Below are 24,054 nucleotides of genomic sequence, written 5' to 3'. Positions count from 1 at the left end.
AAAGTAAAATCACACAGAGAAACACGACACAGTGATTCCGAAAGCAAGTGAAGGAAAGGCAGCAGCAATCACAACTGTGAGTGGACAGTGTGAGAACATCCTCAAGCTGCATTTCTGCTGCAGCCGCAAAACCGTGCTGTGTGGACCTGCATGTTCATACTGTCTATCAATACATGCTGAGAACAAGCCCGTGCTGTGTGGACCTGCATGTTCATACTGTCTATCAATACATGCTGAGAACAAGCCCGTGCTGTGTGGAACTGAATGCTATCAATACATGCTGGAAACAGCCTCATACACCAGCTTAAGAAGGGAGGGGTGCGGTTGACGAGAGTAAAAGGGAATCTTCCCACCATATCTATCTTTATATTGCTTTGGGTTTGAACCATATAAATACATCTGCTGTTCAAAGAAGTTATAAATAAATAAGCAGCCTCAGTCAGCACGATGACAATGCTCTCAATGGCATTGTGGGTATATTTAGCAGTAATCTTAAAGACATAAATCCATATTCTTCAGGCCAGTCCTTTCCTGGCACATGTCCCTGTGGACAGTTCTTGTCAAAGGCCTCACAGTGGCCATTGCAGAGGTGCTTCTGGGAGTGAGAAACCCCAAGTGCCCTAAGTGCTTGCTGAGGGAGGGTCAGCTCATTTACTCAGGGCTGGAGACAGGCTGAGCAGTGGCCTACGAGCCTGAGGGTCCTCCATGCCAGCCTCTCACATACGGTCAAACGTGATCTCTCACAGGGTGCTGTGGGATGACCTTCTGCAACCTTCGGATGACCAGAGTGGCTGACGCCCAGGTGAAACCCACCAACACGCAGGCTTGCCAGCTACCAACCATGATGAAGGTTGCAGGTTCCTCTGAACTCCAGCTCAGTTCAGAGCAAAGCCAGGAACCTGAATTTTCACAAGTGTCCACACTGTCCCTTTGGCATTCACTGACCTATGTCAGTACAAACTAGCAAATGGTTCTTGGGTGAGGGGGGCAGGTCTGTGACAAGGGCTGCTTGGCTCACTTTATCCTTCTGGTTAGGGCTTAGCCTGACCCACGTGGCTACAGTTTTGTCCGTGGCACTGACATGGAAAAGTAAGTTCTGCTGGAATCAACTGTCTTGAGCCTGTTTTCTAGACAGACCAACAACCTACATCAGCCAACGGCAGTTACATGTGACTGGAGTCTAATTCTCCTGTGCCATGGCTGGGAATACATAACACACCAGGGCTGGGGAAATGGTTCAACGCACAAGGCGCTTGCTGTGCACGCGCAGAGACCTAAGTTTAGATCACCAGTGCTGAGTCAATACCAGGCATGGCAGTGCATTCTGAAATGCCAGCACGGGGGGCTGGGCGCAGGTAGGGCCTGGGAGGTCTCCGGCCTCCAGCGAAGCATCAAGCTATACTGCTGATTAATAGCAAACTCCAGGCCAATGAGAGACCCTGTCTCAGAAAGCAAGCTTGAGAGTGACAGAAGGCAGCTGACATCAACCTCTGGCTCCAAACACACCAGCATGGGTGAGCACACCTACACACACCCACGTGTGCAAATGCACACATAATAATAATAATAATAATAATAATAATAATAATAATAATACTTAGTTTTTTAGATGACAATGTATTGCTATTATGCTGCTATAATGCAGTAAATTAATATCTGATAACAGTTATAATATTAACATGCATTTTATCACCTAGTTTATTGAACAACCCTTATAGAAATTGGCACTACGGTCCCCATTCTACAAATGAAGAAGGTGAGAAAAGGTTTAGCCAGTGTGCCAGGGTGTGTGGCAAGATAAGGAGCTGGACTTCCCCCCAGGAGGAGGCTTTAGGGGTGCACCAGGTGTGGTGGTGCAGACGTGTCATCTCACCCAGACAGAAGGCCGGAGAGGCTCACACCCAGGCTGCCTGCCTGGGCGCCTCAGGGAGGCGCTGTCTCAAATAAGTGAAGACACACCTGGGGTTTGGAGATACAGCTCGGTAGTAACGTTCTTGCCCAGCGGGCACAAGACTGTGGCTCCGTCCTCAGTATGAGACACGGGAGTGGGGCAAGAGACTGAGAGACGCTTGCTACAAAAGCATGAGGACCAGAGTCAGATCTCCAGGACCTCACTAAAAGCCAGACATAGTGGCGGACATTTGGAATCCAGCAGCGGGGGAGGCAGGAGGTGAATGCCAGGACCTACCAGCTAGCCGCCAACTTACTTGGCAAGCTCCAGGCTCTACTGAGAGGCCCTGAGACCCTGTCTTTGAAAAATAAAGGTGAGAGCCAGGCACAGTGAAACACGCCTATAATCCCAGCACTCAGGGAGGCAGATGCAGGCAGAGCTCTGTGAGTTTGAGGCCAGCCTGGTCTACAAAGAGAGTCCAGGACAGCCAAGACTATACAGAGAAACCCTATCATAAATGAATGGATGGATGGATAGATGGATAGATACATACATACATACATACATAAAGGTGGGACCTGGAGATATGACTCAGCAGTTAAGAACACTGGCTGCTCTTCTAGAGGACCCATGGGTTTGACGCCCAGCAACCCTGTGACTCCCAAAAAACAGTCTATATATCCAGTTCCAGGGTATCTGATGCCCTCTTCTGGCCTCCATGAATACTGCATGAATGTGGTGCACAGACATACACGCAGGCAAAACACTCACACATAAAAATTGTCAGGCTATATTTTAGGTAATTGGACTGGAGAATTCGATACTACGATGGAGCAGCTGAGAGTGGCCATTGTCACAGTAAATTCTACCAGAGTGGATGCAGGACTAGCCACAGGATTATCATCATGGATTGCTGCAGCCATGAATCATCTGAAGAAATGGGTGGGCATGGGAGCGTTAGCAGGCCTTCTGGTGTTGGTCTCCTTGGTTTGCCTGTGGTATATATGCAAGATTAGAGTCTCACAACAGTGTGATGCAGCCATGATCATTCAGGCCTTTACAGCCATTGAAGCAGGACATTCGCCCCAAGCATGGTTGGATACCATAAAAAGCTAAAATGTTACGCTCAGGATGCGAGGCTAAGCACTGCACTCAGGGTCAGCCGCTTTGGACCCAGAGAAGAGCATGTCTGATTGCATGCGGGTTGATACCCCAGGTCCCGCCTCTGAGAAAAAGGTATCGGACGGGTCTGATGCTCTTTGGGTGGATGACACCCAAACGAACATCGGTACAAAGTCCCAATTTATTTCTAATATCAGAGATCAGACCTCTACTCTTGCCTGATGCGTCTAAAACAAAAAGGGGGAACTGTAGAGAGCTGCGGAATGCTGTGCCTTAAAGATGGAGCTGGTTTCCGCCTTCCACCTTCCCGATGGTGAGTGCTCTCTGTCACGAACAATTCCACATTTGGCTAAGGCTGAGGATCTGGCTTGCTTCCATGTATGTGGACCTATCTGCATTGCCCACGTGGCACGCCTGGGTTGGCTACCCAGAGGCTATTTAAGCTGTGGACTGGCTTTCCCCAGAGTCAGATGATTGTTCAAGGTTCCTGAATAAACTGCATTGAAAAAAAATTTTAAATATATATATATATATATATATATATATATATATATATATTAAAGCCAAGGTAGACATCTCTTCAATAGAAACACCAGAGATTGACCTATGGCCTACATGTAATGTTAGCACACACACAGACCCATATCCTTCCCACAAACCAAGAAAAGAAACTCTTGCTTATAGTGTACTTGGATATCAATTAGGATGGCAAATCTCGTGCCACAATAAAATAAAATTCAGATTCTTCTCGGCTGAAGGTGGGGTTACATCCCAGTAAACATGGTGAAAGATGAAAATACTGGACATTGAAATACACTGAGCCTGCCTGAGCCTGCTCACCAAGACGTTATAGAGCACCCAGGGTTAGTCCTTGTGGCCACGGGCTGTGGTTGGCAGCAGCATTTTAGAGAGGTTCACAGGGCACCTGTCACTAGCTCATCACCACTAGCCCACTGGTCTTAACCAAGCCACAGTAAATTGGGCTCTAAACCACCAAGGTGAAATAGACCAAAGCCAAAGCTTCCTTGATCTGCAGCCTGGCTGGCACCAGGATCTTGCCAATTTAATCTCCTGCAAGTTCATGAGTGGTAGAGTATGTGCTTAGCATGTGTGAGGCTCTGGGTTCAATGTCCAGAAAGGAAGAGGGAGAAAAATCAGAGTATAGGGCAGAGAAGCTTTGTCTCTGTGGACTGAAAGGACCCTCACATCAGTGCCCACGGTCCTGCTTCCTGACTGTGCCTGTTCACTGTTCACTGTCTCCCTTTCAGCACAGCTCTGGCTGCCCAGGTCAAAGAGGAGGAGAGCTGCTCTGACAGCAGGAGGAGGAGAAGTGGGTGTTGTCAGATGGGGAAGGGGCCCCCACCTCAGTTAGCCTCAGCCACCGGGAGGAGGGGCAGGCACTGGGGTGAGGAACAGCCCGTCATCTGAGCAGCACAGGAAAGCAAGTAATTATCTTTGAGATGGAAGCCAGCTGCACCAGGGAGCAGAGACAGAGGGTGGGGAGCACAGTGAAGCAGCAGAGAGGAGGGTGGGGGAGGTGGGCAAGGCATGTTTTACACAAGACCTATGATGTGCTCGTCTGCCCTAGCCAGGACTTTCACACTTGTCACTTCTCAGAGACAGTAAACCCTATGACAGCTCAGGATCCTAGACGTGTGCGGTCCAGTCCTTCACATCCCCTCCTGCCACCAGGTGACAGCAGTCCTGGGACAACACTGTCACCCTCTGGCAGTAAGAGGAACTGTTTCCAGCCTGACCACCACCAAAGTGGTCCTTTGCCTACCTTCACATCTGCCAAGCTGTTCCCACCGCAAGGCCTTTGTACCTGAGGTTCCCAGACCCAGGATGTGCCCCCACCCCCACTCCGGATAGTCTCACACCTGGTCCTTCTTTGTCTCTGGCCCTCTCAAATGTCACTCGTCAGGGCTATCGTGGTCATGCACACTTCATCCAGCTGGCTTGCCTCCATGCACACTGCAGACCTGCTCTGCAAAGCCCCCAGGCACCAGAGACCCCAGTTTCCACACCACTCCCTTCACACTCTAGGGGGCCCCTTCAGACAACTCCACCTTCATAGAGCGCAGTGTAACCTCCAGCGCTGGGCCACCAAGGTCAGCCCCACTCTCCTCAGCACCACAGCCATCGAGCCTCCCTTAGGCATCCCCGGGATGCCCAAAGCTGCTGTGCCAGTCACCACAGAAATGGCAGCTTCCCGTTCACCTCCTCAGCACCACACTCGGACACCCCTAAAGACACTTACACATCCCCCTACGCGCATCCTTCCACATTCCTCCACTGGGTTCTGGAGCTTGGCTCTCCGCTTTGAGAACAGCTCCTTATTCTTCCCAACCCCCCGTCCTGGGTGTTCTCTTGGCTTCAAACCCCTAGAAAGTCCTCTTTCAGCTGTCACATGATGTCTCTTCAGGGGGGTGTTCCCACTCCTCCCTCGTCGTTACGGGCATTGCCTCGTGCTTTGGGGTGACAGTTGGAAGAAGTCTCTGCAGCCTGAATTCTTGGCAGGCAGAGACCAGGCACTATACCCATCTGGCTCCTCTACCTCCTGGAACAGGGCTGGTTATGGCAAAGGGATGCACTGGGTACCTTTCGTGGTACTTTTACTGTGTTAGCTCTCCTTATCCTAAGCATCCCTGTGAGACAAAGAATCTTGTCATCTTCACCTTCAGAATGGGGTGGTCAGGGCTCCACCCTCAGGTGACCTCAGCAATGAGTGACAGAGCCAGGATTCAACAAAGGAATCCCAGCACCTAAAGCAGGGCTGGCTTAACGCAGGTACTCAATGAATATTCATGAGAAAGTGGACAGCCTACATTCCTCCTGTCTCTGACCTTGGCATTGACAGCTCTCTCAAAGGCACAAAACACTGGTGTGGTTGCTTCCTCAGCGCAACTCTGACCCAGTTATCACAGCCAAGCTTTTTCCCCTCCCTGCCTCCAGCCCAAGACTTGAGCAGAAAACAATCCAGCCATGACCAGTGGAAGAGATGCTACTGAGGAGCCTAAGGGTTTTTGTTTGTTTGTTTGGTTTGCTTTCAGAACATGTGTCTATTTAGAGCACAGCATGGGGAGGCAGGTCATACAGTAACAAAAATACTTCTCGCCTCTTTTTAGTTTTCCGTTCTGGTTGTTTTTGAATCAGGATTTTATTACATAGCCCAGGCTGGCCTTAGACTTATGACAATCCTCCTGTCTCCATCTCTTGAGTGCTAGGATTACAGGCATGCACCCAGCTCACAAGCCTAGGTTTGGAAAAGAAGGGGGCATGGTAAGTTTTTAACTGAAACTAGACACTGGACAGAGGCGTCCCTGGAAGATTATGGGTGTTCCCTCAGAACCATGGGTGCCTCGACCCACTTTTCCTCCACTGTCTTCTTCCTATTCATTTCCACTGTGGCTGCATTCTGTTTGCTCAGAACACAGTTACCTCTGCACTCTGCAGCTGCCTCACTCATGCCAGGGCCACTCGGAAGCGTAGCCACCCAACGACCTTCTACCTTGACTGGGTTTGAGCTGCACACCCTGCACCAGGAACACAGAGAAGGGTGTGCAGGCACGAGTCCCTGCATTCTGAAAGAAAATTCCTGGGCTCATACCATGTGGGTAAAACACGGAGGCCCCCTTGACAAAGCCAGATGCCATCCCATTCCAATGAGTTATCCCCAAATCCACGGACGGCACAGGGCCACAACCTCTCTGAACACTCTCTGGAAACTAGAATGGTCCCAAGGGAAAGTGGGGGTACATCCAACTCCCAAGGTGATGAGGCTTCCTGTAGGAGTTCTGGGTTCCAACAAAATGTCAGAGGTCGGGTAGAGGAACCAGCCTGACCGTCTCCCTTTGTCCCCCTCTCACTCAACCATTCTGAACCCAGGATGACTGCCCCCACATACAGCACTTTACACATGGTGAGTTTTCGTATCCCAGAGCAGCGGTAGCCCTCCATTCAGCTCCATCCCCACATGTCCCTCATCCAGCCTCAGGACCAGCAGCCTGGGTGCACATGCCTGCTTCTATACAACTGGAATCTGTCCTTCCCAGAACAATAAATCTGAGAATGACCACGTGGGCCTTCCGAGCAAAGGAGGATCAATAACAGAACACAGAGGCAGAAAACCCCTGGAATCCCAACTCCAGCTTGTAGCAGTCATGATACCAGGACAGGTCCATCCTCCCAGAGGCCTGGCTTCTCCCATTTTAGATGACAGGGACTGGGTCTCAGTTCGGTCAAATGTTTGCCTAGAATGTGGGGGATGCTGGGTTCAATTTCCAGAATCACACACACGATCTTCCTCATAGCTGGGTGTAAAACACACACTTTATAACCCCAATACTCAAGAGTTGATGCAGAAGGATCACCACGAGTTCAAGGCCAGCCTGCGTACAAAGTGAAACCCTGCCTTGAAAATGAAATGACATAGAAACAAACAAACCAACAAGAGGAGTGAGAGGAGCCACCTCCCAGTACTAGCGAGAACAGAAGGAGGGGACATTGCAAGCACTGAAAAGCCACAGCCAGTTTTGTCCAGGTTGTGATGGGATGCGGTGCTAAGAGTGTTTGTGTGTATGTGACCCTGAGTGACCTTACACAGTCAAGTCTGAAGTGTGTGTTCAGGATATGCCAGGACTCTGACACGTTACACTGAAGCTGGATGTTGGCTAAAGATTAGGGCCCTCCTAAGGTAACAGCTCTGTGCGTGTGCCAGGCCTCTGGAGGCAAGGGCTGGGTGAGAGCTCCCAGCTGCAGGTACCAGCTTGTGCTGCCACCTAGTAGGACTGAATCTGCACAACTCAGATGCCTGTCCTTGGGGGAGCATTTCCACAGCGGGTGACAACAGGTCACAGACTGGGTACAACGTCTGGGCTCGTCTGGCTCTTGTGAGCTGACCTGAGAGCCTGGCCTTCAGTCTCAGGCTGTGCTGCCCAACAGAACTGTCGTAGTGGTGGAAGCACTCTACAGTACTCCGTCCAAATGGTCAGCCCTGAGCCCTCTGTCCCAGGAAGCAGGAGGCATATATTTTGTTTGTTGAGGTCCTAGGGCCTTGTATGTTCAAGGCAAGTATTCAAACACTGTTTTGGAAGGAAGGAAGGAAAGAAGGAAGGAAGGAAGGAAGGAAGGAAGGAAGGAAGGAAGGAAGGAAGGAAGGAAGGAAGGAAGGACATTTACCTTCACTAGTAACTGACCAAAGGAATTAGTCAAAAACACATAACATAAAATTATATTCAGAATCTTGGCAGTTTGTTTTAGCCAAGACTGAAAACTTTAAAATCTAAAGATAAATCACTAGCTAAATTAATCATGGGACCCCATTATCACAGGGTAAGTAGCATTTTGAATTGTGGTGGAGGTGTGCATTGTTTGACTTGGGGTTTTCTTTTGTTTGCGCTTTGCTTTGGTTTTAAGACTAAGTGTGTCATGCAGCCCAGGTTAGCGTCAGGTCCACTGCGTAGCGGAAGATGGGCCTGAATGTCTAGTCCTCCTGCAGCTACCTTCTAGACTACACGACTCCAGGCACTGTCCCTGGTTTTACACTGCTAAGGATCAAACCCAGGCCTTCACACAGGCTAGGTGAGCACTCTGCCAGCTGAGCACATCCCCAGCCCTAAGCCTCCTTCTAGAGATTACTTAATGTTGACATGACATTACATAACGCTTTTTAAAGTCTAAAGACATAAGGCTGTTGGGAACATCAAACAGTGGCGTGGGGGGGAAACAAGGTCCTGTGGCTTCGCAGGCAGGACCCCTGGCTCCTATCCCCTGCACCATAAGTAAGAAGAATAATATTTTGGGTGGTGGGTTATGGGATTTTTAAAATCATCTACAGTGAGCATGTACTATTTTATAGTCAAGAAAGTGCTATTTTTAAAGATGGGGAAGGGCTGTGCCAGTATGGGAGAATACTTTCGAGCCAGCTTTTAAAACAGGAGAGAGAGAATACAGAACACGCCCAGGCCTACAGAGAGGGACTCAGAGGAGGCGGACACTGTGACCTGATGGTTGCACAGAGAAGGCTTTCATCGTTTGCTCAGGATTCTGTTAGTCCCCATGGAATAAGTAAACAAAATGTGATCTTGCCGGTCAAATTTGAGCTTCCACGACTGAGAGAATGTGAACAATAGAGGGAATGGAGGTGGTTAAAAGCCCTCTTGGCGTCTCTGGCAATAGCACACAGCTGTGGCCGCACGGCTTCCCTCTGGTCCCTGCCGAGGGGAACCTCTCACAGATACACAAAGGGTCAAGGGGCGCACACTGAAGCAGAGTCTGAGATGTCAAAGCATAAAATGACCCAGGGATTGCTATGTTCCTGCACTATTCCAAGCATGGACACACACAAATGTACTTCCTACCTAAAATAACACTTCCAAAAGGTTTTGTGTTCACAAATGAGGAAAAGGAGGCACAGAGAAATTAAGTAACCTGATCAAAGACTCGGGGCTGCAAAAGGCAGGGCCCACCTCTGAACACAGACAACATGGCCAACAGGACACCGTGCCAAAAATTCAAAAGGATGTCACATAGGTGATTTATTTCTGATACAGGGTCTCTTTATTATATAGTTCCGGCTGTCCTGGAACTCACAAGTAGGCCAGGCTGGCCTCGACCTCACAGAGAACCACCTGTCCCAGCCTCCAGAGTGCTGAGATTAAAGGTGTGCATATGGGAATTTTTAATGCAGTTGTCCTCAGAGAACAAGGCCAACTCCCACAGACCCAGGATCCAAGGATGCTGAAGTCTCTTAAACAAAACAGACGAGTATTCACCAAGAGCGCACACACAGCCTCCTGCATGCAGCCTGTCTTCTCTGGGTGACTCATGACATCTAACACACGGCAGTGCTGTGTGAACAAATGTTACACTGTGTTGTCCAGGAGAGGCAACAAGCAGGGCCTGCACCTGCACAGCACAGGCGTGCTCTGATGCACACGTGATGCTGCTAGGTATGACGGTGCACGTCTTTAATCCCGGCACTCGGGAGGCAGAAGCAGGTGGATCTCCATGAGGCCAGCCTGGTCCATAGATCAAGTTCCAGGCCAGCCAGAGCTACATGGTGAGGCTCTGTACAAAACCATGTGTATTTTCCATCCATGACTGGTTGAATCTGTGGATAAGAAACTCAAGAACACAGGAAGATTAATTCCATACACAAAACCACAGATTACTTCTAGATAATCGCACGGCCCTGAAGAGACAACCCAGCCTGTAAAGCGCTCACCAAACAAGCATGAGGACTTGGGTTCAATCCTCCACCCTGTACAAAAAAAGCAAGGCTCTGGGGTGCACACAGGTGACTGGGCACTGAGGAGGTGAGTACAGAGGGTCCCCAGAGAACTGACCACCGACTGAGCAGGACTGGCAAGCTCCGGGTGCAGTGAGAGACTGTCTCAAAAACAAGGGGACACCAAAGAAATAGTGCAGAGAGAAACAGAGTGGAGAGCAGTTGGGAAAGATACCTCACACCTCACACGGGAACATTTGCCTCTGTACCACACGTACACACAATAAATTCTGATATATGCAACATGGAGAGGGTTTTGTTTTTTGGTTTTTGGTTTTTGGGGTTTTTTTGGCTTTTCAAAACAGGGTTTCCCTGACTGTCCTGGACTCACTCTGTAGACCAGGCTGGCCTTGAACTCTGAGATCCGCCTGCCTCTGCCTCCCAAGTGCTGGGATAAAGGGCGTGTGCCACCACTGTCCATCACATGGATGGATCTTGAAGCCTCTATATTAAGTGAAATAAACTGTATAGGAAAGCGCAAATATGACGGTTTTACTTGTATGGAACCATAGAGACAGAGGAATGGTGGCCACCAGGGAGGAAAACGACGGGTAATGAGGAGTTACTATGTGGTGGGGTCAGAGTTCAGTCTGGGGTGATGAAGTAGACACTGACACACAGCAGGGCTCAAGTGCTCGAGGCCGCTGAGCAGTGCATTTAAAGGTGGCTACAGAGGGGGATGTCATTCAACTGACACAGAGTTCCAGGCACGCAGAAACCTATGATCTCAGCATTCGAGAAGCAAAGGCAGGAGGATGTTTTTTTCAAGTTTTTTCTTGACTGCATAGTGATTTTGAGGCCAGACTGGGCTAGGTGAAACTTTGTCAGAGAGAGACAGGGGGAGAGAGAGAGAGGGAGAGATATTTTTCTATTGTATATATTTTATTAAAATATAAAAATAAAAAGCGTTGGTAAAAATTAGAAAAAATAATAGCTGCCAGCTGAGGGCGCAGCTCAGTGCTGGAGCACTTTGCCTGGCATACATGAGGCCAAATGTGGCTTTGGTTCCCAGAGCCACATCAAAACAAAACTGTTAGCAATGATCAATTCTAGGTCTCAAGTGTCCAGAGGTCTGGAACACCATTATCTGTGGGAGGCAGGGAGGAACGAGGGAAGGAAAATGGCCTGAGTTTGGAGGAGAGATGGAAGCAGGCTCATCAAGCATCAAGGCCCTGGCTCAGGCTTTCCCATCTTCCCTCCTCCTGTTTGTGCTGCACAGTGGTTGCTATGGAAACAAGGGGCACCTTGGGCGCCTAGAGCTCAGCCCAGGTGCTGCTAACTCCGGGACTGATCCCAGCATGTGCGTGAGAGAACGGCCCCATCCCTCGGGGCTCTGTGTACACACACATCTGCCCCCGTGCCCCCGTCTGTCTAGTGACTGATACGCGCACCTCTGTCCTCAGCAGGGTGCGAGCACACCCTTCCAGCTTGCCCTTGTGGGTCTGGGGGAGTTCACAGTCCTACGGCATGTCGCCCAGGACTATCGCATGCCACCAGAAACACGACAACAGGCAGTGTTTGCCCAGCACCGCGCACTAGACGCACCATCTGACTTAAGCTTCACAGCAGTGCCCGCGTGTGGTGCTGTAGACATCCACTGGTGAAGACACTGGAGCCCAGGAAGGACCTGTGGCTCAGCTAAGCACACCGAAGCATGCGAGCCTGACCACGGAATCTGCACCGTGGGAACAGACCTTTATTTCTTTTTAAAGATCTGTTTTGTTTAGCCGAGATGGACCCTTTAATCCCAGCGCTCAGGCAGCAGAGGCAGACGGATCACTGTGAGTTCCAGGGCAGCCTGGTCTACAAAGTGAGTTCCAGAACAGCCAGGGCTACACAGAGAAACCAAACCAAACCAAAACAGGAACAACTTCTTTCTTTTTGTTTTATGTGTATCGGTGTTTGCCTGCATGTTCATCTATGTATCACGTGCACACCAGGAGCCCACAGAGGCCTGGAAGGGGCGTCAGGTCCCTGGGAACTGGAGCTACCGATAGTGGTAAGCTGCCATATGGGTACTGAGAACTGAACCCAGGTCCTTTGCACGAGCATCAAGTGTGTTTAGCCACTGAGCCATCTCTCCAGCCCTTTGGCTGGACCCACCTGAACTATAAGTACCATGTCTGGCTGTGGTAACAAACACTAAGGCTTCCTGAACCCTACCCAGGGAGCTAAAGGAGAGTCCCCCAGACGGAGCACATGGAGCTGCATTTTTAACCCATACCCTGGACTGGTCTGCCCTGCCACCAGAATAATACCACTGGTCATAGCAGAGAGGGAATGGGGCTGTCACTCCTGAATTCTGTTCCTGAGCCCAGGAGGACCTGTGAACCTCCTCACAAAGCCCAAGGCTCCTGTCTACAGGAGGTATCGAAAAGCAACTAGGCACCCAGGCCCAGCCAGCTGCTGTCAGCACACACCTCCCCAGGGCAGGGCCCCATAAGTCAGTTATGTGGCTTTGTGGCCTGCCAGGCACGGATTTCCGCCCACTCCGCCCTCTCAGAATGAGCCAGGCATGGGGTGGAGGCCTACACAGTGGTAGCCTGCCGATTCACAGATCTGCCAGAGACAGGGAGGGAAGGCCACCTGGTCGGGGCAGCAAACACTACAGAAAGCTCCTGCTGATTCCAACCTCAGGGGATATACAGAAAGCTCCTCCTGGCTCTGACCTCAGGGGATAAGGGCACCGACAGAAGCTTTATGACAGCCACAGGAGAGACAGCACTCACTGTGACCCTGACTGACGAGATTCTCCCTGCCCCAGGATGTGAGGAAGGGGGTGCTGGGTGCGCTAGGAGTGGAGTCTCAGCTAACCCAGGAAAGGAAGGGTAGGGGCATGTGTGCAAGAAAACAAAACCAGAAACTGACAGAGGTAAAATAACTAACTTGCTGCAGGTCATCCAGCAAGTGTGGAGACAGGATTTAAACAGAGACTGCCTGTCTCCAGGGGCCAACAAAATAACCCGTGGTCGGTGGCTCTTTAGAGTGTGGAGTCATGGATGTCCACCGTGACTCCAGGAGTTCAGCCAAATCTGGGGATGGCTTTCACTGTCGCAGCTAGGGTTATTGGCAATGCGTGGGTAGAAAGCGGAGATTTTGGTAGACATCCTACAGGGCCCAGGACAGACTCCCATGGGGACCATCCAGACCAATATGAAGAGTCAAGCCACCTCTGGCCACTGTCATGCTTGTCTGTTCCTGGAGACAGCAGTTCCCAAACTGCCCACAAATGTCACTGAAAAGGTGCAGATGCCAGGTTCCACCGGAGCCCTCTGATTTCATGGACACTGATTTTTGTTTGTTTGCTTGTTTCCCAGAGACTGGACCTTACTTTGTAACCCAAGCTGGCCTTGAACTCAGGTCCTCCCACTTCAGCCTCTGAGTGCTGGGATTTCAGGCTTGCAGCACCACACCCGGCTGGTGACGGAGATGCAAGCATTTGGAGACCACTGCCTTCCTACTATGCTGTGAACCTAAGACAGCTGACGGGCACTCCACGAAGAAAAGTCGCCACAAGCTCCACAGAGCCTGACTACCAGTCTTGCCATCAGAGACGGGGACCCACCTCACCACAGCTCCCGGGGACAAGCCCATGTGGGGTCAGCGCTGAGGGAGTCTGCATGCATGCTTCCCACTCCTTGGAGCAGGACAGAGTGGCTTTCCAGACAAGGACTTAGTCACACTGGTGGAGACAGGGGGGCGGCGACTAACTTCCGAGCGTCCATCACTGTCTGGGCAGAGATAATGGGCCTGAACTAGGAGGCAGGAGGACCTGCATGAGTCAGAGCTTCTCAACCAGAGGGGGAGGAAGCATTGGACATGGAAGAGAGAAAAGGTTAATTAGGAGGGAGCCAGTCTGGAAACAGAGCAAGACATGATCAGCAGCCACTGAGCAGGAAAGGGCTGGAAAGGGGAGAGGGGACCTGAGGATAGGGACTGGGGAGTCAGCCACACAGAGAGCAGAGACTAAGGAACGACGCATCAGGGGCAAGGTCAACCGCAGGTAACCCCAGGCCTGTCCAGGTGCTTTCTTAGCTCGTAAGTTCGTCAAGACTTTGCCAAAACTCCAAATCTACAATAGCTTTAAGGCAGCTCCTGCAATAGGGAGGTGAGCAGGGCCTGTAGCTTCAGCCACTCCAAAGGCTGCAGCAAGGGGATCACAAGTTCAAGGCCAGCCTAGGCACCTTAGCAATATCCTGCCTCATATCTGTGGGGCTGGTGCAGGCTGCCTAGAAAACTTCCAACAAAAGCCAGCACAGGCGCTGAGAAACCCTACACAGAGCGGGGTTCAGGTGGTCAACCAGGGGAAGAGAAGAGACAAGCCTGAGGAGCCCTCTGCACGCTGCAGGGCTCCCAGGAGAAAAGGGGATTGGTTATGTCGAGATGGAGGGAAAGGCTTGGGTTATGCAATGGCAGTGTGAGAGATTCAAGATGAAAATAATGGGCAACAGTGAGCAAGCAGAACTATACTCTAATAAGCTAAAGCACCCTTAAAAGGTAATGAGCCCCCAACACTGGAGACCACCACGCTTGGGCTAAGGGGCTGCCTTCAGAGGCAGAGGGCATTCATGCAAGGGCCAGTTGCTCTCGTTTGCCTCAAGCCCTCAGCCTCCAAGATTTAGGCTCTCTGCTGATGACTTCCTTCTCCCAGGGAGACCCAGCAGTCCAGACAAACCCCAGAATGTCCACCTCCTTCCTCCTCTTCCGTAGGATCCAGACCCCCCCACCCAGGCCTGCGCAGAGCTTAAGGACTGAGAGACTGGCCAAGAACCCCAAGTGGCATAGTACAAGGCTTCCAGAGAGTGAGCAGAGAAAGGGAGACTCCAGGGAAAGTTGCTCCCAGACTGGCAGGCCACAGGCAAGCCATTCCACCCTCCTGCACCCCTGTCCTCCCCTGCCTCGCTAACGCCACTCCAGGGCTCCGGGCTCCGGTGTTAGGCGCCCTCCTGGGCATCCAGGGTAAGCTGAGCCTTTCGTTGCTGTTCCACACCTCAGGAGAGCCCCAGGCCCCAGAACCTACTGCTCATCAGTAGCCACCCACCAAGCCTGCTAGGTCTAAAATCAGAACATGGACTCACCAGAGCTTCCTGGGCATGACGGGACCAGTCAGGACGTGACTAGGAGCGCATAGGTCCCTGGAGTTTGCAGAACTTGCCACCTAGCAAATGGCACCTCCAGGTACATCCCCAGTGCCTGGCAATGAAATCAGGACACAGCCCAGTTGCCAGCTAAGCACCCGCCTGCCTTGCTTCTCCTGGTAGCCACTCACACCGCCCCAGACTCAGATCCCAAAACAGACATGTTCGTGGTTGCCATAGGAACTTGCTAAAGCCAAAAAAGGCACCACACAGGCACCCACATGGGCCCTCTAAGCTCATGTCCACTTGCATGGGTGAGCACAAACACACGCCTACCTACCTACCTACCTACCTACCTACACACACACACACACACACACACACACACACACACACACACATACGTCAACACTCTTGGGGGCTCAGGACCTATACTGAAGAAATCAATGATCCAGGTGCGGACACGGGGCGTAGAAACAGACGGGTTCCCTGTGGTTCGTTGCACACTCAGGGCCCCAGCTGCCAGGCACAGGGAGCTCACGTGGAGCTTACCCACTGAAGGCACTCCAGGAACTGAGGTAGCTGAGGGCCAGAGTAAACAGAACCCCACGGTGCCTGCAGGGCCACAGGCAGGGCGGAGTCCTCAGCCTCCCTGCCACACCAGCTCCTGCAGCCCCGCGCACCCTCCTCCTCCATTCCCTTCTACCGCTGGCATCCACCAGTCCTGGGATCCCGGACGACACAGGGTAAAGAAGAGGAAGGAAGAACTTTCATACTCAGAGTGCTATTGCTTCCCCCAAACTGACCCAGTTCCTGAGTTCCTCATCTCCACAAACGGGACCCGCATCCACCCAGGGCTCGCTCTCTCTAGTCCTACCACCCCACTCTGGCCTGCAACCTGTGTAGCACCTAACCCTGACCACTCCCCGCCCCCTTCTGAAAGCCCTCTCATTGTGCCCAAGCTCTCCCGAAGCCCAGCCACACTCCTACCGGCAGCCCAACCAGGTCCCTCTCAGCCAGTTCTCTGTCTGGCGAGAACAGCCTCCAGGCCCTCCCACCCACGCCGCCTCACACCTCAGTGCCTTCACTATGCAATGATGCAGCACCGAGCCTCTCTTCCCACGCCGGACGCTGACCTCACACACCCTCAGAGACAGCCTGGGCCGTTCCTAGTTCTCTAGAAGGGGAAGGCAAGTGGAGCCCTTGGTACATCCCATAGCAACTGTCTGTGGCGTCCCTGTGGGGCCGAAAGCTGCCGTGGGCAGACTCTCTTCCCATCCCTGTTCTCGACCCCTCACCGTCTCTGGCCTGGCAGTGGTTTTGGAATGTAGGGGCCAACAGATGTTGGTTAAACTGACTCAATCTTCTCCCCACAAAACTGAGCTCCCCATGTCTTTGACAAGCCCAGAAAACTCTCCACAGATGGTCTAGGTGTATAGGACTGGAGCTAGGATGGGTCAACTACAGAAAGCTCTAGAATATCTTTGTGGTGGCCGAAAGACTCTTGTAATCCACAATAAATAAAGATCTGCCAGCCACTGGAGAAATGAACCTGCTGATCATGGCCCTTGACCAATGAAAGGAGCCATAAAGTCGGGATCAATGGTCGATGGCAGAGAAACGGGCTCTCTGGAGAGGATGGAAGCACATGTTGGTACCCAGAGAGTAAAGCCCTGGCACTGCTCGCTCTCCCCTCTGATGACATCGTGACTGGCTGGCACCACAAGAACCAAGAGAGCAGATGTCTGCAGACATAATCACCTACATTGTACATTGCTTTTACAGACTGGCGGTGGAAGCCTTGGTGGGGGAAATGGGTGTGATGGTGCATATCCTTAATCTCAGCACTCAGGAGGCAGAGACAGGCAAATCTGTGGTCTTGAGACAACCTGGTCCATATAGTAAGTTTCAGGCCAACCAAGGCTGCATGGTGAGACCCTATCTCCAAAAATGAGGAGGGTAGAAGGCTCTCTGTCTGCCAGAGATATCATTTCTAATGGCCAAGAGTGAGCCATCAATCACGCAGTTGGGTTTTTTAAGATTAATATTCAATGTAAAAATGTATGTTGCCTGCATGTATATACGTACCGTGTGTCTGGTGCCTGAGGTAGCCAGAAAAGGGCATTGGATCCCCTGGAACTGGAGTTAAGGACAGTTGTAAGTCACCATGTGGGTGCTGGGAACTGAACTAGGGTCTCTGGAAGAGCAGACAGTGTTTTCAACTGCCGGGCCCTCTATCCATCCAACCCCCAACTGCATTCTTCCTCCTACAAGGTAATAGACTCAGATTTGGGCATTTGAGCACAATATCTCTCAGCAGTGGAAAAGATCTATCCTCAGCCAGGCTCATGATCACTTGGTCCCTGTGGCTGCCCCTGGACACAAAAGTCATCTCAGGTGACTAGAGTCATGCATCAGACAGACACACACACACAGAGAGAGAGAGAGAGAGAGAGAGAGAGAGAGAGAGAGAGAGAGAGAGAGAGAGAGAGAGATTGAGAGATTGGAGGGGCTCCTCTGGAAGAAGTAGGCCAACTATAATTCAGTTACTATGTCTTTGTCCCAAACCAGCCCCAGAGCAGGCTAAAGATGGAAGATTCCTACATACTGACTGCTTTACATGGGTCCATCCTTCTACTTGTATGCTTTCCCTGCACCTGCATCCTCCACCTGCCTCTCCTCCATCTGTATCCCTCCACCTGCCTCTTCCTCCCCTCCACCTCCCTCTGCCTCTTCTCCACCTGTATCCCTCCACCTGCCTCTGCTTCCCCTCCACAGGCATCCTTCTATCTGCTTCGGCCTATTTATTTCCTTGTGATGGGCTAAGCATACACAATTTCATCACAGAGTGAACCTATACTGAGAACATCCTTTTGTGCCTACCCAATGTCCAGTCTTGAGGATCCAAAGATGAAGGGCACAGACTTAAATTATGCATCTTGACTTGCTCAGCAGGGAGCACCTGCCATCATTCTGGTCTGCCTCCCCCCACCCCCCACCCCAAAAAAAGTACAAGAGGACATAAGCCAAGACTGGAATGTGGCCTAGTGGTTGGGAACTTGTCCTGCAGGTACAGGTTCTGGGTTTGATCCCCACCACTGACACAATAGAGGGGCATAAACTATGCACCTGGCTAGCATGTAAAAGCTAGGGAGGCACAGGCCATTCATGATCCAGCTCTCCCATCTAACAGACCCAGAGAAGTCAGTGAATTGTCCATTTGTTACCTGGGCTTGCCCACAATTCAAGCTTGTTTCTCCTGCATGGCACTGTGACACCCCCTTTCCATGCTCCTCTGTGGCCCCATGTTCTTTAAATCCCCAACAATAGCTAAGTCCTGGCCTCTGAGGACCTTCTCACATAGGCATCATAGGGCCCGCTCACTCTGAGCATCCAGCAGGGAGGAGGACACCTGGAGGTCAGTGCTGTGAGGCAGAGGAGTATTTGTGGCTAAGGCTTCTAGACGCATAACCCCTGATCAGGAGATACAGGCTGAGAACACTCAGCTCTACCCTCATGGATCAAAATACATGCATGAGTCAAACTCCACCTTCGTGCCTTCCTCTCTGGTGACCTTGAACAGGATTTCCAACCTCTCCAAGTGTCTGTCTTCCCAGCTCCCAAATGCCAAAAGCAAAGTCCCTTCAGCACACAGAGGCTGCAAAGCTTTTGGACAGGAGGTGATTAAATCTCAGTGCTCAGTGCCGATGGGGCAGACCTCGTCTTCAGAACTCCCTGCCTCAGGGACACCTCCAGGACTATCTCTGTGTCAGTGACACCAGGTCCCTGGGGAGTGAGCAAGGAAACCAAGGAACACAGGCCACAGTCCAGGACTGTCTGCTGCATAGCAGAGAACAGGCTACAGAGATGATACATCACCCAGCAGAGGCAGAAGCAGCAGTTTTAGATGCTGGAGGAGCCCCTGAAGCATGGATTTGGCTGCTCAGTTGACCTGCCAGAAAGCAGAACCACAGCCTAAAAACACATCTTCGGAATCCAACAGGACCTACATTGCCAACTAAGGGAAGAGGGAGATAAGAACAGACCTTTTTGGTCCCAAAGCAAGTAGGAACTGGATATGACCTCTTATGGTACCTTGTCATCTTTTTACTGTGAGAACAAACACCACCCCCCCCCCCCCACCTAGAGAAGCAGCATCTCTTCATCCAAACTGATTAGACCGTGGCTATATAACCAACAAGGGTTAGGCTGATTAGGTTCTCTTTTTGAAAAGCATTGTTGATAAGTCTGGGCACGAGGCAAACCCTGAAATCTCGGTACCCAGGTGAAAGCAGGAGGATCAGAAAGGAGATCAAGGCCAGCTTTGGCCACATGGGGAGTTTGGGGCCAGGACGGACCGGGCTGTCTCAAAATGAAAACAAAGTTTACTGAGAAACTCCACCTGTCATTTTAAGTACAATTCAATGTTTCTCAGGATGGTCACAAGCTGTGTCACCATGGCCACTGTCATCATCTTATCTTTTAAATTTCACTCTCCCTCCCTCCTCTCCCAACAGACAACAGACCCCTAAATACTTAGAACCCTTTCACTTAGTTTCCAGGAACTTGCCAATTCTAAACATATCACGTAAGTGGAAGGGATAAGAACATGGCTTTTCAGAGTCTGGCTTCTTTGGGGTTTTTTGTTTTGTTTTAGTTTGTTTGTTTTCAGTTATTTTTGATTAGTGCTTGTGTGCGTGCATGTGTGTATGTGTGTGTGTGTGTGTGTGTGTGTGTGTGTGTGTGTGTTCTTTAATGTAGCTTGGTTTTGTTGTTTGTTTTGATTTTGTTTGTTTGGTTTGGTTTGGTTTTTTGAAACAGGGTTTCTCTGTGTAGCCCTGGTTGTCCTAGAACTCATTCTGTAGACCAGGCTAGTCTTGAACTTAGATCAGCCTGCCTCTGCCTTCCAAGTGCTGGGATTAAAGATGTGTGCCACCCCCCATACTCAGCTCTAGCTTGTTTTTAATTCCATAATATTCCATTTGTTTTGCCTATTCACCTGCTGGGAGACATCTGTGTGGTTTCCACTCGGGTTATCATTAACAGTGCTGCCATGAAACATTAGTGTGCAGGGTTTTACACATAGCCACAGCCATGTTTTCACTTCCCTTTAGTGTATGTCTGTGAGTACTGCTTGCTGGTCAGGACTCCCGCTTTCACCTCCTGAGGAACTGTCAGACTGTTTCCCAAAGCAGCTGCTCCAGTTTATATGTCTGCTATCAAAGTTCCAACCATTATTGTATTCATGATGATGGTGAAGACAATTGCCATCGCAGGGAACATGCAGTCGTGTGGTTTCCTTTCCAAATTTTTCATTATTAGGAGCTGAAGAGTCGGCTCAGTGGTTAAAAGCACATGCTGCTCTTCCAGAGGACCCAGGTTCAGTTCCCAGCACCCACATGGCAGCTCACAACTGTCTGTAACTCCAGTTCTAAGAAATCCAATGCCTTCTGGTCTCTGTGAAAACCAGACATGTACATAATACACACACACATATGTAGACAAAACACTCAAATATATATAATAAATTGTCTTTGCAGTATTGTTTTCTTAAAAAATCACCTGACCATATATGCAAAGGTTTATGTCTGAACTCTGAATTCTATTCCTCTGATCTATAGTACTAGATTTATGTCAACATCATGCCATATTTCAAGTACAATCCTTCAACTTTGTTCTTCTCGCTTAAGATTACACTTGGACTTCCACGGATCTCCAGTGCCTGGTCCAACCCGCCTGAGATTCTCCTGGATTCACTAAGGCATACTGGGGGAGGTCCTCTCCCATCTTTACCCTAACCAGGTCACATATCAAAACTTTTACTTTGTCGTTATTCCCTTTGAGGCAGGGTCTCATGTATCCCAGACAATAGCTAAAGATGACCTTGAGCTCAGGAGCCTCCCCCTCAACTCCAAATCTTCCAGCCTCTATCTCCAAAGTGATAGGATTACAGATGTGTGCCACCACATTCCATTTAAAGTGTTTGTTTCCTGGAGCCAACAGAGCTCAGAGTTGGAAATTCGGTCCCTCACCCTGCAGGACACTACTGTCTCAATGCCATGTCCCCCATGCCTGCACTCTGACTGTCCCCCAGATATTCAGAGCCCCCACTTTCAGCAGGGACCCCAGCTCTTCATACCACCCTATCCCTTCATCCTCTACAGATTTCAAACAGTTGTACCTAAACAAACAGGGCCTCCAAAAACCACTGCTTCCATTGTACTGTACGGGTCAAGGCAGACCCCAAAAAACACTTCTCCACACCAGGCCCCTCAGCAACCCTGCTTACCACCTCACACCTCATTCAACATGCAGATACACCCCTAGGAAGCTCCGGAGATGCCAGGCATGTTGCCAAAAGATAAAGGTATAGGCCTGTAATCCTGGCTGCTGGAGAGGCTGGGGCAAAAAGATTACAAACCCAAGGTGTCACTGTCTCTGTCCTCCAGACACATGACCATGGCTATCCGAGCATCTCTGATGACTCAAACACACTCCCTTATAAAGGGGAGAGAGGGTGCAGGAGGCGGTGAAGCATGGGTTTGTGGTCCATACCCTCCCTGGAAGGGTAAACAAGCAGCTAACAGTTGTTAGGAAAGGAGGACCTTTCTTAGGTGGCACAGTGACCAGTAAGTTCTGCACACGCTTGTAGGTAAGCCCTCAGCCATGTTCCTGTGAGTCAACCCCACTCAACCCATTGGTCTGCCAAGCCACACTTGCGTGAAGTCTATCTTTGGTGCCCTTCCTGAGGGGAGCAGACCTCTGTTCACCACTCCCCGGGAAAACTTACTGCAATACAACGCCAGTCTGAACAACTTAGTGAGACGCTGTGCCACATTTTAAAAAGTCAAAAAGAACAGGGTTGGAGAGATGTCTCAGCGGTTAAGAGCACTAGCTGCTCTTCTAAAGGACCTGGGTTCAATTCCCAGCACCCATAATGGGCAGCTCACAACCACATGTAACTCCAGTACCAGGGATCCTATGATTTCTTCTAAACTCTGCACATACACATGCATGCACACACACACACAATTTAATTTTTTTTTTTTTAAGTAAAAACAGGGTCACCAAGATTGCTCATGGTAAAAGGCACTTGCTGCCAAGCCTGATGACCTGAGTTTAATCCCTGGAAGCCACATGGTGAAAGAAAAGAGCAGGCTCCAGTAGCTGTCCTATGACCATCACAGGAGTGCCATGGCCTGTGCTCTTTTCCCACACACACAAATTAAACAAATCAAAAAGGACTGGGTAGAGCTTAGTGGGAGAGCACTTGCCTGGCATGACCAAGATCCTGAGCCCAATTCCTAGAACCACAAACAAGATAAAACAAAAGGAAACGAAACTGAAGTTCAGTCTGCTTCCCGGACAGCTCGCCCTGCACTGGGCTGCACTGGTACACACAGCATGCTGGACAGTGGCATCCTGCCGAAGCTTGAGGCACGTTTAGAGATGGAGAACACTTCACAGCCTTTCCAGCTTCAACGCTGTGGAGAGACAGACACCTATCCCCAAGCTCTGCCCCCACCCCTCCCCACAACCTCTCATCTTTCTGGAACTGGCAAACCAGGCCTTCTATCCTGCGCCCTTTGCATACCAATCCTCAAGTGTGGTTGGTTTTGCCCGGCACCTGTACCAGGGGAAGTCAACACTGGCAACCAAATGGTTCACTTTTGCCAAACTAGAGCAGAGACAACCAGAGAAGCTGCCATTAAGGAAGGGCAACTTGTTGAAGTGTGTGTGTGTGTGTGTTCTAAATGAATCCAGTGCCTGCTAAACCCTTGCACAAATTTTCTGCACAAACTAATTCACATATAGCAGAACCTTCAGTTGTAATCAATGCCTTTTTTTCTCTCTCTCTCTCTAGAATTTTCCTCCTTTTTAATTCATTCAGCTGGAGCAGACCCAAGAGCTGAGAGGACATGGAAGGTTCTTACAGTTGAGTGTGTCTCAAGAGAGAAGGCCGAGGATAATGACCAGATAGTTTACAGAACAGAAAGAACAGAATGAAGCGGGTGAGGGAAAGGAAAATAGCAGCTTCAAGATGGAGTAGCCTCTGCTCACCCTCCCAACACAGACCAGCAGCCATGTGTCAGACCCAGGCCTACAGCTCCCAGGCCTCAGGCTCCCAGGCCTCAGACTCCCAAGTGGAAGCTTCAGGAGCCCCCAGGCTGGGCTCACCAGGATGACCAGTCAGTAACAAACGACCCAATGGCCAGCTGATTCCACCTACACACCAACAGTGTTTTAAGACTTTCTAGGGGCTGGAGAGATGGCTCAGTAGTTTCAGCACCTGTTGGCCTTCCAGAGGACCCAGATTTGATTTCCAGAGCCCACATGAAGGCTCATAACCGTCTGTAACCCCAGTGCCAGGGAATCCTACATCTCTGCAGGCTTCAGGCACACACAGTATGCAGATACAAGCATGCAGACAAGACACTTTACACATAGAATGAAATAATAATAATTTTAAAGAGGTCCTAGGACATCATGTCATAGTTTTTCAAACAGACAGAAAATGTCAGAAACATGCCCTCTTGGAATTGGGACCTTCACGTAAAATTTTAAATAAAAGAAAATGCATCTTTCTTATCAGTAAGTGTGTGGCCCAAAAGTCATAACCATGAGTCACATTCCCACCATGCTTGTCCCTGCTGCTGCCACTCATGCCTCTG

At 50.4% G+C, this 24,054-nt stretch overlaps 1 protein-coding gene across 10 annotated transcripts in view; it reads right to left on the bottom strand.

Moving 5' to 3' along the window:
- The window catches only part of Rap1gap2 (RAP1 GTPase activating protein 2), a 223,270-nt gene that overhangs the window by 149,681 nt on the left and 49,535 nt on the right, over nt 1-24,054 (bottom strand). Inside the window, exon 1 of one of the 10 annotated variants that reach the window (XM_021642095.2) lies at nt 15,383-15,535. The exons of the other annotated variants lie outside the window; for them this stretch is intronic. Within the exon in view, the coding sequence (XP_021497770.1) occupies nt 15,383-15,399 (17 nt within the window). The 5' untranslated portion in view covers nt 15,400-15,535. Of the gene's footprint in view, nt 1-15,382; nt 15,536-24,054 lie in introns of those variants that run through there. 10 annotated transcript variants of the gene reach the window in all.

The sequence above is a fragment of the Meriones unguiculatus genome, chromosome 7, assembly GCF_030254825.1.
Source record: "Meriones unguiculatus strain TT.TT164.6M chromosome 7, Bangor_MerUng_6.1, whole genome shotgun sequence".
Lineage (NCBI taxonomy): Eukaryota > Metazoa > Chordata > Mammalia > Rodentia > Muridae > Meriones > Meriones unguiculatus.
This window is presented reverse-complemented; position numbering and strand designations above follow the sequence as displayed.